The following is a 13,036-nucleotide window of genomic DNA, read 5'->3' on the forward strand; positions in this document are numbered from 1 at the left end:
TCTGCTCTGAGAGGTAGCCGCTTAACCAGAACTGTCAGGATTTGCCAGGAGATTCCAAGCGGAAGTACTGGCGATACTGAAAGCCTGTCGATAGCAAGGACATGATCAAAGTCCCAAGCGTAACACAGTCATTCTGACCGACAGCTAAGCGGATATTAGGGCTTTGTACTCAGTGGCGACATCCTTCAAGCTAGTGGGGTCGGTGCAGGAACGAAGTCATAGGAACATAGAGGCCTGGCGGGGCTTTGCTCTTCGTAGTTCCTCGGTGGGCAGAGTTTTTGTTCCGCTAGCGATTGATAAGGGTGGAATATACTCACACTACTTAACGAGGAAGAAATACGGCTCTGATACGACACTGATGTTGGATTTCAGGAGTAACCTGTGGTATTACAGGACTTTATACTGTGCCCACTATTGTGGAACATAATGTGTAATACATTACTTAACCTTCAATAAGACGCAGTAGCTCTTCTTCACATTGTCTTCAATCTCCATGAACGGTTTCAAGGGGCCACTCCTTAATATTGCTAACCAACAAAAAAAACGCAAATAATCGTTTTCAAATCAATTTTTTATTATCGAATCCTATCAATCTTACAGGGTTCAAACTGATCAAACTAATAACAAAGTCTTAAAATCTTTTGACATCATCGTTCCTCAACGGAATAATCTTAAATCGGTTAGCAGAAATTATGAAAAGTCACAATTCTACTTAAGTATAGCGACGAAAAACGAATCTAATAATTACAAATCTATGCACAATTCTTTGTCTAGATTCGACCTGAACTACTAATCATCTCCATTGTCACTTCCCTCGCCGCTTCCTTTGCTTGCATCATCATCATTGCCATCCTTATCATCATCACCATCCTCGTCACCGCTACCGCCACTACCGCCACTTCCGCCGCTTCCACCGTCAGAACCATCCGATTCATCCGAGTCACGAAGTGCTTTAAGAGTTTTCGTCTTGTCGACGTTTTTCTTCCTCCTCGTTTCAAAATCAGAGCCATCATCATCGTCCGATGAATAAATTGCAGCTCCAGGCTTGACGTTCGTATTCTTATTCTTGTACTTGTTCTTGATTGCTGCAATCGATACACCACCTTCGTCCTCGCTTCCTTCGTCATGTTCGCGGAACGATGAATTGGGTCCCTGGTGATTATCTCCAGCGCCGCCCGCTCGGCTATTGCGTTTCGGCTTAGACTGGGCTTGTTTGCGCATCGCTTGGCGCAGCTTCTCTTCTTCCTTTTTGAGATAGTAATGACGATCAGCGGTGGGATCGTTTCCGACTTGTGTAAGAATTTTAATGCCACTTGTCTTTGTCGAACGATCAGCAAGGGACAGTGTCATCTTCTTGTGAGTGAATGATTCAGTTGAGTGCGGTCGGAATGTGAGCTTAGTTCGGAAGACAGCTTGACCCTGTAGACCAGTACCTTGACGAATGAACAAATGGTTGTGGTCTCCCTGTAATGGTTGACGATACACATCGAATATTTCACTTCCCAAATGCAGACTCATACTTCCATCTGACCATTTTACCATTCTGGCATTCGATTCTTTCACCATTTCGCCAGAATTATCCATAAACTCTCTCCAACGAATTGTGTTACTCACTTTCAACTTGATACGTTGACGACCTTCCTCATCCATGGTTTCTTCTTCATCGATTTCATCTTCATAAGTTTCTTGATCAAAAGGACGTGTCTCGACGGACAAGAAATTTGGTAGTTTTACAAAGTGAATATCTTTACCCAAGTCAGTGACGATTCGAGGTATTTCAACGTCAATCCTGGTTTCTGGTATGGGTTCTGGTTCTTCTTCTTTCTCGTTTTCTTCCGGTCCACGTTCAACGGACTTACTGCGCGAGCGACGAGAGCTTGAACGAGACCGAGATCTGGATCGAGATCGAGACGGGGTCTTGCTTCGTGAGCGTGAACGTGTCTTAGACCGGGAGCTACGTGAACGGCGATCTGCTTCAGTATCCGATTTCTTTTTGGCTTCTTCTTCATCTGAACTGATATCATCAGCATCGCCGAAAAGTGCGTCAGCCGTAATTCCGTCTTTTTCCTTATTCTAAACGGGAAAAATTGGTATGAATTAAAATATTTGATTAAAATTTTGTTGAAACTCGGTACATACCTCATCATCACTTTCATCCGAATCGATCACCGCTGATTTCTTTTTCTTTGCTCCAGCCGCACCGTCTTCTCCTTCACTATCTGACCCACTAACTACCTTCTTCCTCTTCTTTCTCTTTCCAAAATCACTTCCCGATTCTGACCCACTTCTGGTGCCTCCACTACCGGATCGAGATCTTGATCTAGATCCCGACTTTGATCGTGACTTCGATCGACTCTTTCTACTGCCACTTTTCGATCGAGAACGCGATCTGGATCTTGAATGCTTACTCACAGCCGAATGATTTGATGCTCTACTACCAGATCGGGACCGCGATCGAGAACGTGAACGACTTCCACTTTTTGAACGTGATCGAGATCGTTCTGAGCCAGCATCGTCGTCAATTTGAAGATTAGGTGAATGTGAGCGACTATCTTCTACGTCATTGGCATTTGGTTGTTGCGACGGTGTCCGACTACGACTTTTACTTTTGCTACGGCTCTTGCTTCGGCTACGCGAATGATGTGATCCTCCAGAATGGCCAGACGCGGCCGAGTGATGAGATTCACGTGACCCTGATCGACTTCGGTGCGAACTTCCAGAACGCGAACGATGTGAAGCTGGCGAACCGGAATGATGCGAACCACTGTGATGGGAACCACTGTGATGGGAGCCACTATGATGTGATCCACTGCGCCGACTGTGTGGAGTGCCGGATCGAGAACGATGGGATGGGGACCTGTAGAAGATTGATAATTAGTTTATTCAGAATTGTATTCGAATACATAGACGTTCAATCTACGTTTCGAACGGCCAGTTCGCGAAAGAACATACGGCAAGTGTCAAAGGAATTACACTCAAATGCGGGTCCCCAAAAGCCTCTTTACATCCCCCCAAAATTTCTCTGACTGAAATGCATGCCAACATCATATTTAAAAATTCTAAACAAGCAATTTAAGAAATGGAAATTTAGAACCCAACAATCCCAAATATCTGGGACGTACTTTTTCCTTGAAATTTCATCTCGAAAAACAGCTCAAAATTTTACAAACTTCGAACCCTTGGGGAGCCTTTCCTAACGAGCTTGGCTCTACTACCCAAAGCCTGCTTTATCCAAAAGCGAAGTACGGCGCATCATTACGAATAAGTAGCTTTCATACTCAGTAGTTGGATGTATAACTAAGCAATACTATGAAACTGATTTCAGAAATTATACTTTCCACCCTGACTCAGTAGTTCCTCGCCTTGACCACATTGACCCTCCCTCTCTGAGGCTGTATAGTAATATCTTCGCAAAAGGACATATGTCTACTGACAAGTCGAACAATATTTCCAGCTTCTACTGTCTTCGCCTACGTAATCCTCCATTAAGTACTAATACTGAACTCAAAAGTAACAGAAAACAAACTAAAGGTAATCGGTCGGTTAATAGAAGTCCGCATTGCTCCCAAATCCAAGCAAAGTAAAACTGGTCCCCGCCCTCTTACCATTCTTCGTCATGATTCTGAGCATTTTTCTTTTAATTTATTGCCCTCACTCATCTAAATTTCTCTCATTTACACACAAGGTCCACAATTTCCACAATTTTCAAATGTTATCCACATATTTAGAGTTAGCAAACAAACAGTCCAACAGCCGAAACAGGACATCCTAGTTCTTGGCGAATAGATATTAAGAGGCATTCAATCGATTCAATACAGCTTAGAATTCTAACCCATCCGGCTTGCCTTAGACAATATACATTGAGAAAAGTTCTCATCCTCTCATCATCATTTTCGCTAATAAAGCCGTCATTCGGACATTTCAAACGCCAGCGTACAACCGCATACACGCTACGCTACGCGACGCGGCCCCAAACTGAATCGCCTGCCAAAATATCTTTATATGGTTTTATAGGCAGCAATCCACACTGCACGACGCGACGCGGCCGAGTTGCCTGTCGCGTATCATTTGCACATAATGAACTCACTTGACTGCTACGATTTTTCGGTTTTGGTTTGTATCCGCTTGTTAAAATGTCAAAACATGTAGTTGTTTGCAGTTGGCTGCTGCGCTAGTGAAATGCGGGTATGCCTTGTCACGGCAGTTGTGCTGAATGTAGTGTCACGTCACGTAGTGCAGATACGGTCGTATCTTTATGGTCGCGTCTTGGTTTTCGTCCTGCTTGGCCTCCGTACAGCTTTTCGCGGGGATTTTGCTTCCGGCCCTGTTGAGCTGTTGTACGAAAAGAACGTACGATTCTACGGCGACCAGGTCTTCGACAAGAGTGACGGGCTTGGAGAGTCCGTTTCCAAATTGAAGGCGCTTTCGTCATCTTCGCCAGCAGCCCACACTCCTAGGGAGCTGAAACACCACACGAAGTAGCGTCCTGGAGCGTGGGGAGCACGCACTCAGTCTGGACATCGGTGGGCTTGCCAATCTCCTGAAATTTTTCTTCCTGGAGGCAGACGGCACTGGAAGGAGGCATGATCGCGGCGTTCGTTTTGGCGTCCGGCCGAGTAACCGCGCTTCAGGATCTGACGCCAAAACCCCTGTTTCAGCTGGGAGCGGAGCGATACTAAACACCCGATTCACAGCCCTGTTTCAGACGAACAATGCACACGTTCATTGGACGCACTAGCCAATAAGCAAATGTCCGGCGGGCTTGGCGGACTCGCCATCGGCCGGGAAGAGCGCAGGTGGCCACGAGGCCGGTTGAAAAACGGAACGCATCCTAGTTGAGTAGAGACCCACGAATAGTTAGAAAATTTTGTATGTAGAGCTGTCAACACAAGCTTCGAGCTCAATCAATATCCATTCACACAATCTCGAAATTATAGCCGAAAACTAGAATAGATTTACTTCCAAATGAACGGAGATGGATTTAACCAATTCAAGCCCGTTAATACTCTGAATTTATCTTGATGTTTGCATGATATCTCGCCCAAAATGAATTGTCTCCAGCGTAGCCATTCATAAGGAGAAAAGTGGGTAAAAACAAGTGAAGATTTCCAGTTGAGTAATTCAGATAGCCTTGTGATTGTTTACTGTTATTTCTAGAAACCCTGTAGACCGAATCAAAACCAAGTGACTGAGAAGAACCTCCATAGTGGTGGCATTGGGAGATCCTGTATTGGATTGGTTTGCCGGCCGTGATGTAGTGGGTGAGTGCTCCAAAAGCCTAATTAAGGCGATCAGACCCGAGTCTGCATGGGGACTCATCTGAAGTGGCAATAGGTCACGAAACCTTAGCAGGGGTATACTGGTACCAAGGGAACCGGGATAGCCCCTGGACTCTCATACTTCGGGTTGTATGTGAGAACAACGGGTTGTTTGCGGTTGGCCTCCTAGTGGGAACTTCATGGGGGTTGTGGTTACGTTCAAGCGAACAGAGACCTTCGGGTCTCAGCGTGGTGTTGCGCTTCAGCACGGGGGACGTACTCCTTAGTTCGGTAGAGATTTGGGTGGGTCTTGCATCTACCAGTATGAATGCTAAGTCATGCACGGTATAGAATGAGCTCTGCTTGTGGTCACAAAATCATTGCGTCTTTTAAGAAGACCGTGGGATTAATTTCACAACACAGGTACCCACGTAAATCAAAGTGACGTAACTGTATTACCACCAGGAAGCTATTCCGATACGAAAAAAAAAGTACTGCAGAAGTGATGAACGCATATCCAGGCTTTGGATACTGGCGCAAAATGCCGCCCGCCTTAGCCCGGAGAAGCCAAATCATCATACGCCAAACACAAACGATTATCATATTCCTGGGATTATTCTGGGGTGAATTATTTAGGCAGAAATTCGCTTACCCTCCTTCTTTTTCTGGGGAGTGCTCCTTAGATCTTGACGCATCTGGTGTTCCGCTACGGCTGCGACTTCCTCTACTCGAGCCGGTATCTGAGCCGGATCCTAGAAATTTCCATGAAAATGCAATGAGCTCCTGAGAAGTAAAGGATTATGTCTTCTTACCCGACTCGTCGTTTGAGTCTGGACCTCCCATTTGTGTTAAAATTTCAAATTTTCGCTAAACGTAAAGCAATCGCGGCACACAAACACCCAAAAAGTTGAAAGCTAGTTTGACACATGTCATCAACTTGCACGTTGAATGGAATCTCTCCGCAAAGGGTAGTACCATACATCAAAGGAGAGTACGTTGTGGTTTGAATTAAACTTCAGAAAAGCTTGAGAATGAGATTTGGATTTTATATGTTGGAAGATATTATAGAATAGATTAATAATGATTAGAAATCATGTGAATAATAGGCAAAACTTATATTTGTTGAACCCAACAACAACACAGGCAACATACTAACAAAATCGGGCAACACAAAACTCCAATATTTTTGCTTCAATCTGTCAAATTGCCAAAACACTGTCACATTTCGGCCATTATTGAAACTTGAAGCGTAAAATAACCCTCCCAATAAAAACGGGAATCTTCCTTTATCTAATCAATTTTATCGTTACCTAGTATTACAAACGTTAAGTATAAAGTATCAGTAAACTGAATAAAACCGAACAAATGCTCTAAAGCAAGCAAGCAATGTGGAAGTATGTCTCGCGCCGCGTAAAGGAAACATTCGAGCGCAAATGCAAGGTCTTGGATGTCCGTCAATCTTTTTGGGTCTGTAAGGCACCCCAACAGCAGCAGCATCACCACCACCAACCGCATCATGAGAACGGCCCAAAATGTCGCCACCATTTGTTTGGGCCGGCTGCTGCTGATCCGGGATACTTGTGTGTAGTTGTCGCGAACCGTGGCGAGTGTGACACTCCGTATGTCCACTGCGAGAATTGGGACCGAGCCCGCGCCAAAGGTCACAAAAACAACAAGCGCCGGGGATGTCCGGTGAGCGAGATCCTCGGAGCCATCACCTGGGTAAGTTCACCAAGCATTTCCGCCGCCGGGCGGGCGCCCGTGAATTGTTGTCGGAGATTTATCGATTGGCTGATAAGCGTGAAATTTACACGACCATTTGTGTTGTTTAGCGCTTATCAGAGGATTTCCAAATCCTAATCAGAAGTCCAATCAACGACGCGATAAATCCTCAACAGCAATTCAATTGTTTACGCTCTGATTGGTACCTCTGAGGCGATAAGCGCGCTAACATTAATTCAATGGATCTTTTTGCACGGGCAGAGCGGTGCCATAATCTTTGGGTGGTACGCTAGTCAGTTGATGTGCCTCCAGCGACGCCATACAGGATGGGATAAGTGCAAGTCGCGCTACCTGCAGATGTTGCAGTCGCCCACGCGGGCGATTCACTCATCGTTCCTGTCGCATTTTGTGCTCGCCTCGCCCAACTATCCATCCCTGCTCGCGAAGCGGACACTTCTCGAGAACTTCAGCCCAGCTCCGCTCACTCATGATGAGCCCGATGGCCCGCAGGCTGCGGTCTTCGATGTCAGCAACGATTCGGATATAAGTTCGGCCCCCAGCAGTGAGTCGCAGGTAAATTTGGATGAAATTCTTTGGCGTCATAACAAGGAAAAGGACTATTTTTCTCATCCTGATTAGAAGCAGAACGTGGACGAAGCTGTTGCTGATCTCGTCACCTTCCTCGGCGAAACGGAATACAAGATGGGCATCAAGTGTCTCTCGGCTGGGCTGCATCGCCAAGCTGTTGCACACTTAAAGCTGGCGACCAGCCACAACCACCCGGGAGCCACATTCAACTTGGGGCTGTGCTACGAGAAGGGACTAGGCTTGCCGAAGAACCCGAAGCGAGCCATGGAGTGCTACCAAATCGCCTCTTCGATGGGACACCCGAAGGCCATGTATAATTTGGGAGTTTTTTATGCCAGAGGTCTTGGCGGATTGGAAAAGGACTACGCAGCAGCCAAAAAGTGTTTTGTAACGGCTGCCCAGCTCGGCCAGGCGGAGGCGATTGACGCCCTGGGTGGCTTCCATAAGCGCCCCAAGTATGAGGACGAAGATCGGAGCAATTTGCCGCCTATGACGGAGCTGATTTTCGAGAAAAACAAGACCGAGATATTTGCAGCCGCCGCTAAATTCACTTAGAGTTGTCGCGAATGCTTTTAAGATGCTTCATTTTTCACTTTTTTTGAATGATGGAACGGTAACAGATGCGGAACGGCAAGCTCCAGATGACTTCCTTTCGCGAGCGGACAGAATTTCGTTATCGTCCGAATGAATTCAATTTTGATGTTAAAGCAAAATTTTAAAATTTTATTGTTTTTTGATTACTATACCGTTATGGAGAAACAAATGAACATTTTCTTGATGAAGATTGGATTTGTTTGAGTTGGGTTTGGTTTCTTGCCTTTGTTGAGAATCGTCTTGCATCGGTTGTGTTGTGTTTGAAACAATTTTTGAGCTGAACAGATGATGATGGCTTCTGCATTTTACTCGTAGAGGTTTTCGTCATTTGGCCGAGCTTTTTTTTCTTCTCTCAAGTAGATTTTCTTTTCCTTTTAGTGTTTCCTGTTCCCTGCTCACTCTTTAGCGGAGTATAGGGCATCCACCTCTGATGAAACTGCTTCAATTTCATCATCCTCACGCTTAACGCTATGCAATTGATAAGCTCACGACAGCAAGCCAAACACAAACATCTATGACGCCTGGGATTCGAACCCAGAGCAACGCGTCGCTCCTTCGTTAATCTTTTCTTTCTTTCGTCGCAGTGAGTTACCCTCGTCGTGGTTAAAATTTTCGGATTTTCACCTGCTAGTATTCTAATACTCATATTGGGTAATTGAAGGATCTATAGCTGGTAAAAGTTGAACTATCAATTTTAAGGAGTAGAAGGGGAAAATCTCTCTGTGATCCTGATGAAAATTTGATGGCCCTTTCCTCTTTTTATAAATTATAGTCGCATAGAGTGGAGTTTTCCTGACATCATGGCAAACTTCGCATTTTCAGCCCTACCTCAGGGGAGAAAGGATATGGCGGACAAAGATAAAGGTCCATTCTCTATCGACATATGAAAATTGTGGTGGTCAGTTAAAAATCGATGGTACGTTAAAATGTGGCTATTTTGTGACCCGCACTCCTGAGAGTAGATGTGTAAAGGAGGTGGTGGCATGGAAGGCACGCGTGAAAAGGGGGAAATTTCTCTAACCTAGCCTTGCAGAATATTCGCGGCGACTATCTCTCCTTAAATAATATAGTGCCCCAACACTGGACCATTTTCATGTCATCATTTGTGCGAGTGCGGTGGGGAAGGAGCGGTTCTCTTTTCCAACCCTCCTTGCAAATTGCCGTGATAATTGCCTTACTAATGACATGAAAATAACCCTGTTTTAGGGTGCTACAACTTTTAGAGGAGAGGTGTCTGCCGCGAGTTGCCAGCGGGGCTAGAGTGAGGGAATCCCGTTTTTCCTCATAGATGTCTACCTGCCTTATCGCCTCCTCTTCCAAGGGTGGGGTTGGCCAACCAGAAAGTAGCAAGATGATATTAAACCCCTCTCCCTTTGAGGCGCAATAACTTTAAGGTTAAGTGCTGGCTGCGATTTTTACCCTGATTTGGAGAAAAATGACCTTCCCTCCACCGGGGGTAGCGGTGAAATAAACTCTACCGTTTTGACATATATTTCAACATCGTTTCGGTCAAACGTTTCAGCTACTTCGATAGAGAGGAACGAACAAACGATCCTTGTTTTCCTTGAGGATGAAAAGTAAATTGGATCTATTATGGTAAAGGTGCAGCCCCAAAATACAATAGTTTGACAGAATCATTCTTCAAGATTCTTTGTGGAGTATTCTTATACAGATAGCATTCTAGGTGGCTATATCAAATTTCGCAGCGAGGTTTTGATGGAAAATTTTGCAGACATAATCAGCAGGGTTGGAATCCTCACACCGCCGTAGGAAATACGTAAGTGTTCTGAATGGAGGTAAAAATATACGACTTGCGGTTTCGTCAGACTTTGCCTCACCTCTGACCGAAGTAATTAAAAGGTGGCATTTGCTCCCTCATATTAATTCAAAAACACGACATGTGTATGAATTATAATGAAGACAAAACCCGCCTTGAAAAATTCAGGTCTAAACTAGAATTCCGTTTGAGCTCCCAGTGAGGCAACGTCTGATGAGTTGCCTCTGCCCTGGATGAAACCGCAAGTCATATACTTTTCCCAACTCGGCCCAAGAATGAGAGTTCCGTAGACCACAAGAGTGGAAGTATGCTGCTTCCCAAGTGGTCCGGTCGACATAGGAATCCCTCGATTCTCAAACAAAATTCTAGGTAAAAGTAACTTTTATGTGCTTCGTTTTTCTAGAGGAGCGTGCAATCTGTTGGATATCGTGGCCCTAATTTGCAAACCGGCTAGCTCCACTTTTTGGCAAAATCCTTATTTTATATGATTATAAAAGAAAATTCAAAGAAGCATTGAAACAATCATAAATACCTGATTATTATTATTATTCTGTTAAGGGAAAGTCGCACCGCGTCCTTGAAGAACTATTGTGCCCCTTTTACTGGTTATAGTGTACCTGTTGATCATAGTATCTCAAGCAGGCCTGTAACCGTTAGGAACTTTAGTATGTTCCCCACTTCCAGAAGTTTCAGCTTTGCATCTGGTATTAAGTGTTCTTCCAGATGTATCGACCTACTTTGCACAAGTGCCGGACACGTGCATAGAGGTTTCGTCCTCCTCCTCACAGAACCTGCAGGCAGTGTCCGTAGATATCCCTAGCTTCCCTAGGGAGGGAGGTTCTTTTTAGTGAGGTTTAAGCAATCCTTTGTGCGCATGGGTTCGTATCCCCCAATAAGCACCCTGGACTGCTCCATCCCTGGTAGGCCCGCCCAATATAGTTCCCTCAACCGTTTCTCTTCGTTTCTTAGATTCATAGCCATGAAATCGTTTCCGATTCCACAGAAGAGTTCTGGCCCGTGTAAAGGCATCCCTGCTCCCTTCTTGGCTAGTTCATCCGCTGCCTCATTGCCTTCCAACCCAGCATGGCCTGGAACCCAGAGTATCCAGACCTTGTTGGACGAGCCGAGTGTATTCAGTCTCTTAAGGCATTCCCATACCAGTTTAGAGTTCACCTGGTTGGACCTAAGTGCCTTGATCGCTGCTTGGCTATCGGTGAGAATAGCTATGTTCTGCCCCCTGTAGTTCCTTTGCAGATTAAAGGAGGCACATTTGTCTATGGCGTAAATTTCCGCCTGGAATATGCTAGTGTATCTGCCCATTGGCTCAAAGTACATTTTCCTTGGACCAATGACAACGGCACCCGCTCCCACTGCTGTGAGGGATCCGTCAGTGTACCAAGTAATCAGTTGCTGGTTTAAGCCGTATGTCGCAGCCACGCTCTCCCAGTTTGCCTTGTTACTCCAACGTGTTTCAAACTTCTTATCGAAGTGAAACCTCGTTGTCATGTTGTCCCTCGGTATCAGTAATTCGGGATACCGCCTAGAAAGGAGATCAATCTTCCTTCGATTTAGGCAGCTCCCCGCCTCACTCATGCTACCGGCCATCCTGAATATTGATCTCCTTGCCTGCATCTGTATGTGCAGATGGAGAGGGGTTAATCCCAGAAGGATCTCCAGGGATGCCGTTGGGCATGTCCTCATTGCCCCACTGATACACACGCAAGCCAGCCTTTGGAGCTTATGTAATTCCCTGGCTTGTGTGCTGAGTTGGGTTCTTTCTGCCCAGATTACCGCTCATCATAATCATTGGTCTTACTATTGCAGTATATATCCAAAGTAGTATCTTCGGGCTGCAACCCCATTTTTTTCCTGCTATGGATCTGCAAGTCATCAGAGCCCTCGTGGCTTTCCGACATGTGTCTTCCAGAGTAATTTTTGGTCTAGCGTGATTCCCAAATATTTGACCCCTGTTTCTGGTTTCACCTCCATATCATGTAATGTTATGGCTTCAAGGTGATCCAGCTTACGCCTCCTAGTGAATGGTACTATGGTGGTTTTGGTTGAGTTGATCCGCAGTCCCACCTTCCTGCACCAGACACTAGTAACCCTTAATCCAGTTTGGATTCTATCACATAGGATATCTTCATATTTGCCCCTACAGATTAGAACAATGTCGTCCGCGTAGCCCTGGACTTGTATTCCAGTATTAGTTAACACGTCCAGGAGTTCATCCACTACCATACTCCACATCAGCGGCGATAGTACTCCACCCTGTGGACAGCCTTGAGTGGTGTTCATGATAATAGAATTTGTACCTGTTTGTACCTCTATTTGTCTGCTTTCTAGCATTTTGCCCATCCAGAATGCCAGGGTGTTTCCCACTCCTTTGCGGCTCAGGGCATCCTGTATCTCTGTGTGCGATGTGTTGTCGAATGCTCCTTCGATATCCAAAAACGCGCACAGTGCAATTTCTTTTGTTTCTATGGCGTCCCGTAGTACCTCTGTCAGCTGATACAGAGCAGTTTCAGTTGACCTTCCTGCCCGGTAAGCGTGTTGACAGTGATGTAGGGGATTACGCTTTAGAACGTTAGTTCTAATATAGTTGTCTATGATCTTCTCCACCGTTTTGAATACGAACGATGTTAGGCAGATTGGTCTGAAAGATTTAGGGTGAAAAGGATCCTTTTTACCCGCCTTCGGAATAAAGACCACTTTTGCCCGTCTCCATGCCCTTGGTATGTAACCCAGTGCTATGCTCCCCCTTACCACCCTCAGAAGAGACTCTAAGATAATTCCTAGGCCTCTTTGGATAAGTGCTGGGAAAATGCCATCTGCTCCGGGAGATTTCATTGGTTGAAAAGTTCCCACTGCCCATCTTAGCCTAGCTTCTGAGCATACCTGATAAATAACTGCTAAAAACACCGTTTAAACGGCCTCACAAAATTCAGCTAATTACATCGACACAATTATTCGTACCCAAAGGAGCTAACTCCCTAATGCGATTTTATTTAAATTTTCATAGTGTCTCATTGAATTTAGTGTTCGTGAGTGGTCAAATTTACACATAATTATTCTCAGTAAAAGAAGTATTTTTTGT

At 45.2% G+C, this 13,036-nt stretch overlaps 2 protein-coding genes across 2 annotated transcripts; one reads left to right on the forward strand and one right to left on the reverse strand.

The window, feature by feature from the left end:
* Positions 1 to 552: 552 nt before the first annotated feature.
* LOC119659633 (another transcription unit protein) lies at positions 553 to 6,208 on the reverse strand. The gene is made up of 4 exons (XM_038067832.1): positions 6,071 to 6,208; positions 5,911 to 6,010; positions 2,140 to 2,857; positions 553 to 2,073 (listed from the first exon to the last, which is right to left on the reverse strand). The coding sequence occupies exons 1-4, from the start codon at positions 6,099 to 6,101 to the stop codon at positions 790 to 792; spliced, it is 2,133 nt and encodes a 710-aa protein (XP_037923760.1). The 5' UTR covers positions 6,102 to 6,208; the 3' UTR covers positions 553 to 789.
* A 254-nt stretch (positions 6,209 to 6,462) lies between these two features.
* Positions 6,463 to 8,346, forward strand: LOC119659609. Its single transcript, XM_038067780.1, has 3 exons — positions 6,463 to 6,980; positions 7,242 to 7,553; positions 7,620 to 8,346. The coding sequence occupies exons 1-3, from the start codon at positions 6,645 to 6,647 to the stop codon at positions 8,121 to 8,123; spliced, it is 1,152 nt and encodes a 383-aa protein (XP_037923708.1). The 5' UTR covers positions 6,463 to 6,644; the 3' UTR covers positions 8,124 to 8,346.
* Positions 8,347 to 13,036: the final 4,690 nt, after the last annotated feature.

This window comes from Hermetia illucens, chromosome 6 (genome assembly GCF_905115235.1).
Source record: "Hermetia illucens chromosome 6, iHerIll2.2.curated.20191125, whole genome shotgun sequence".
NCBI classification, from domain to species: Eukaryota; Metazoa; Arthropoda; class Insecta; order Diptera; family Stratiomyidae; genus Hermetia; species Hermetia illucens.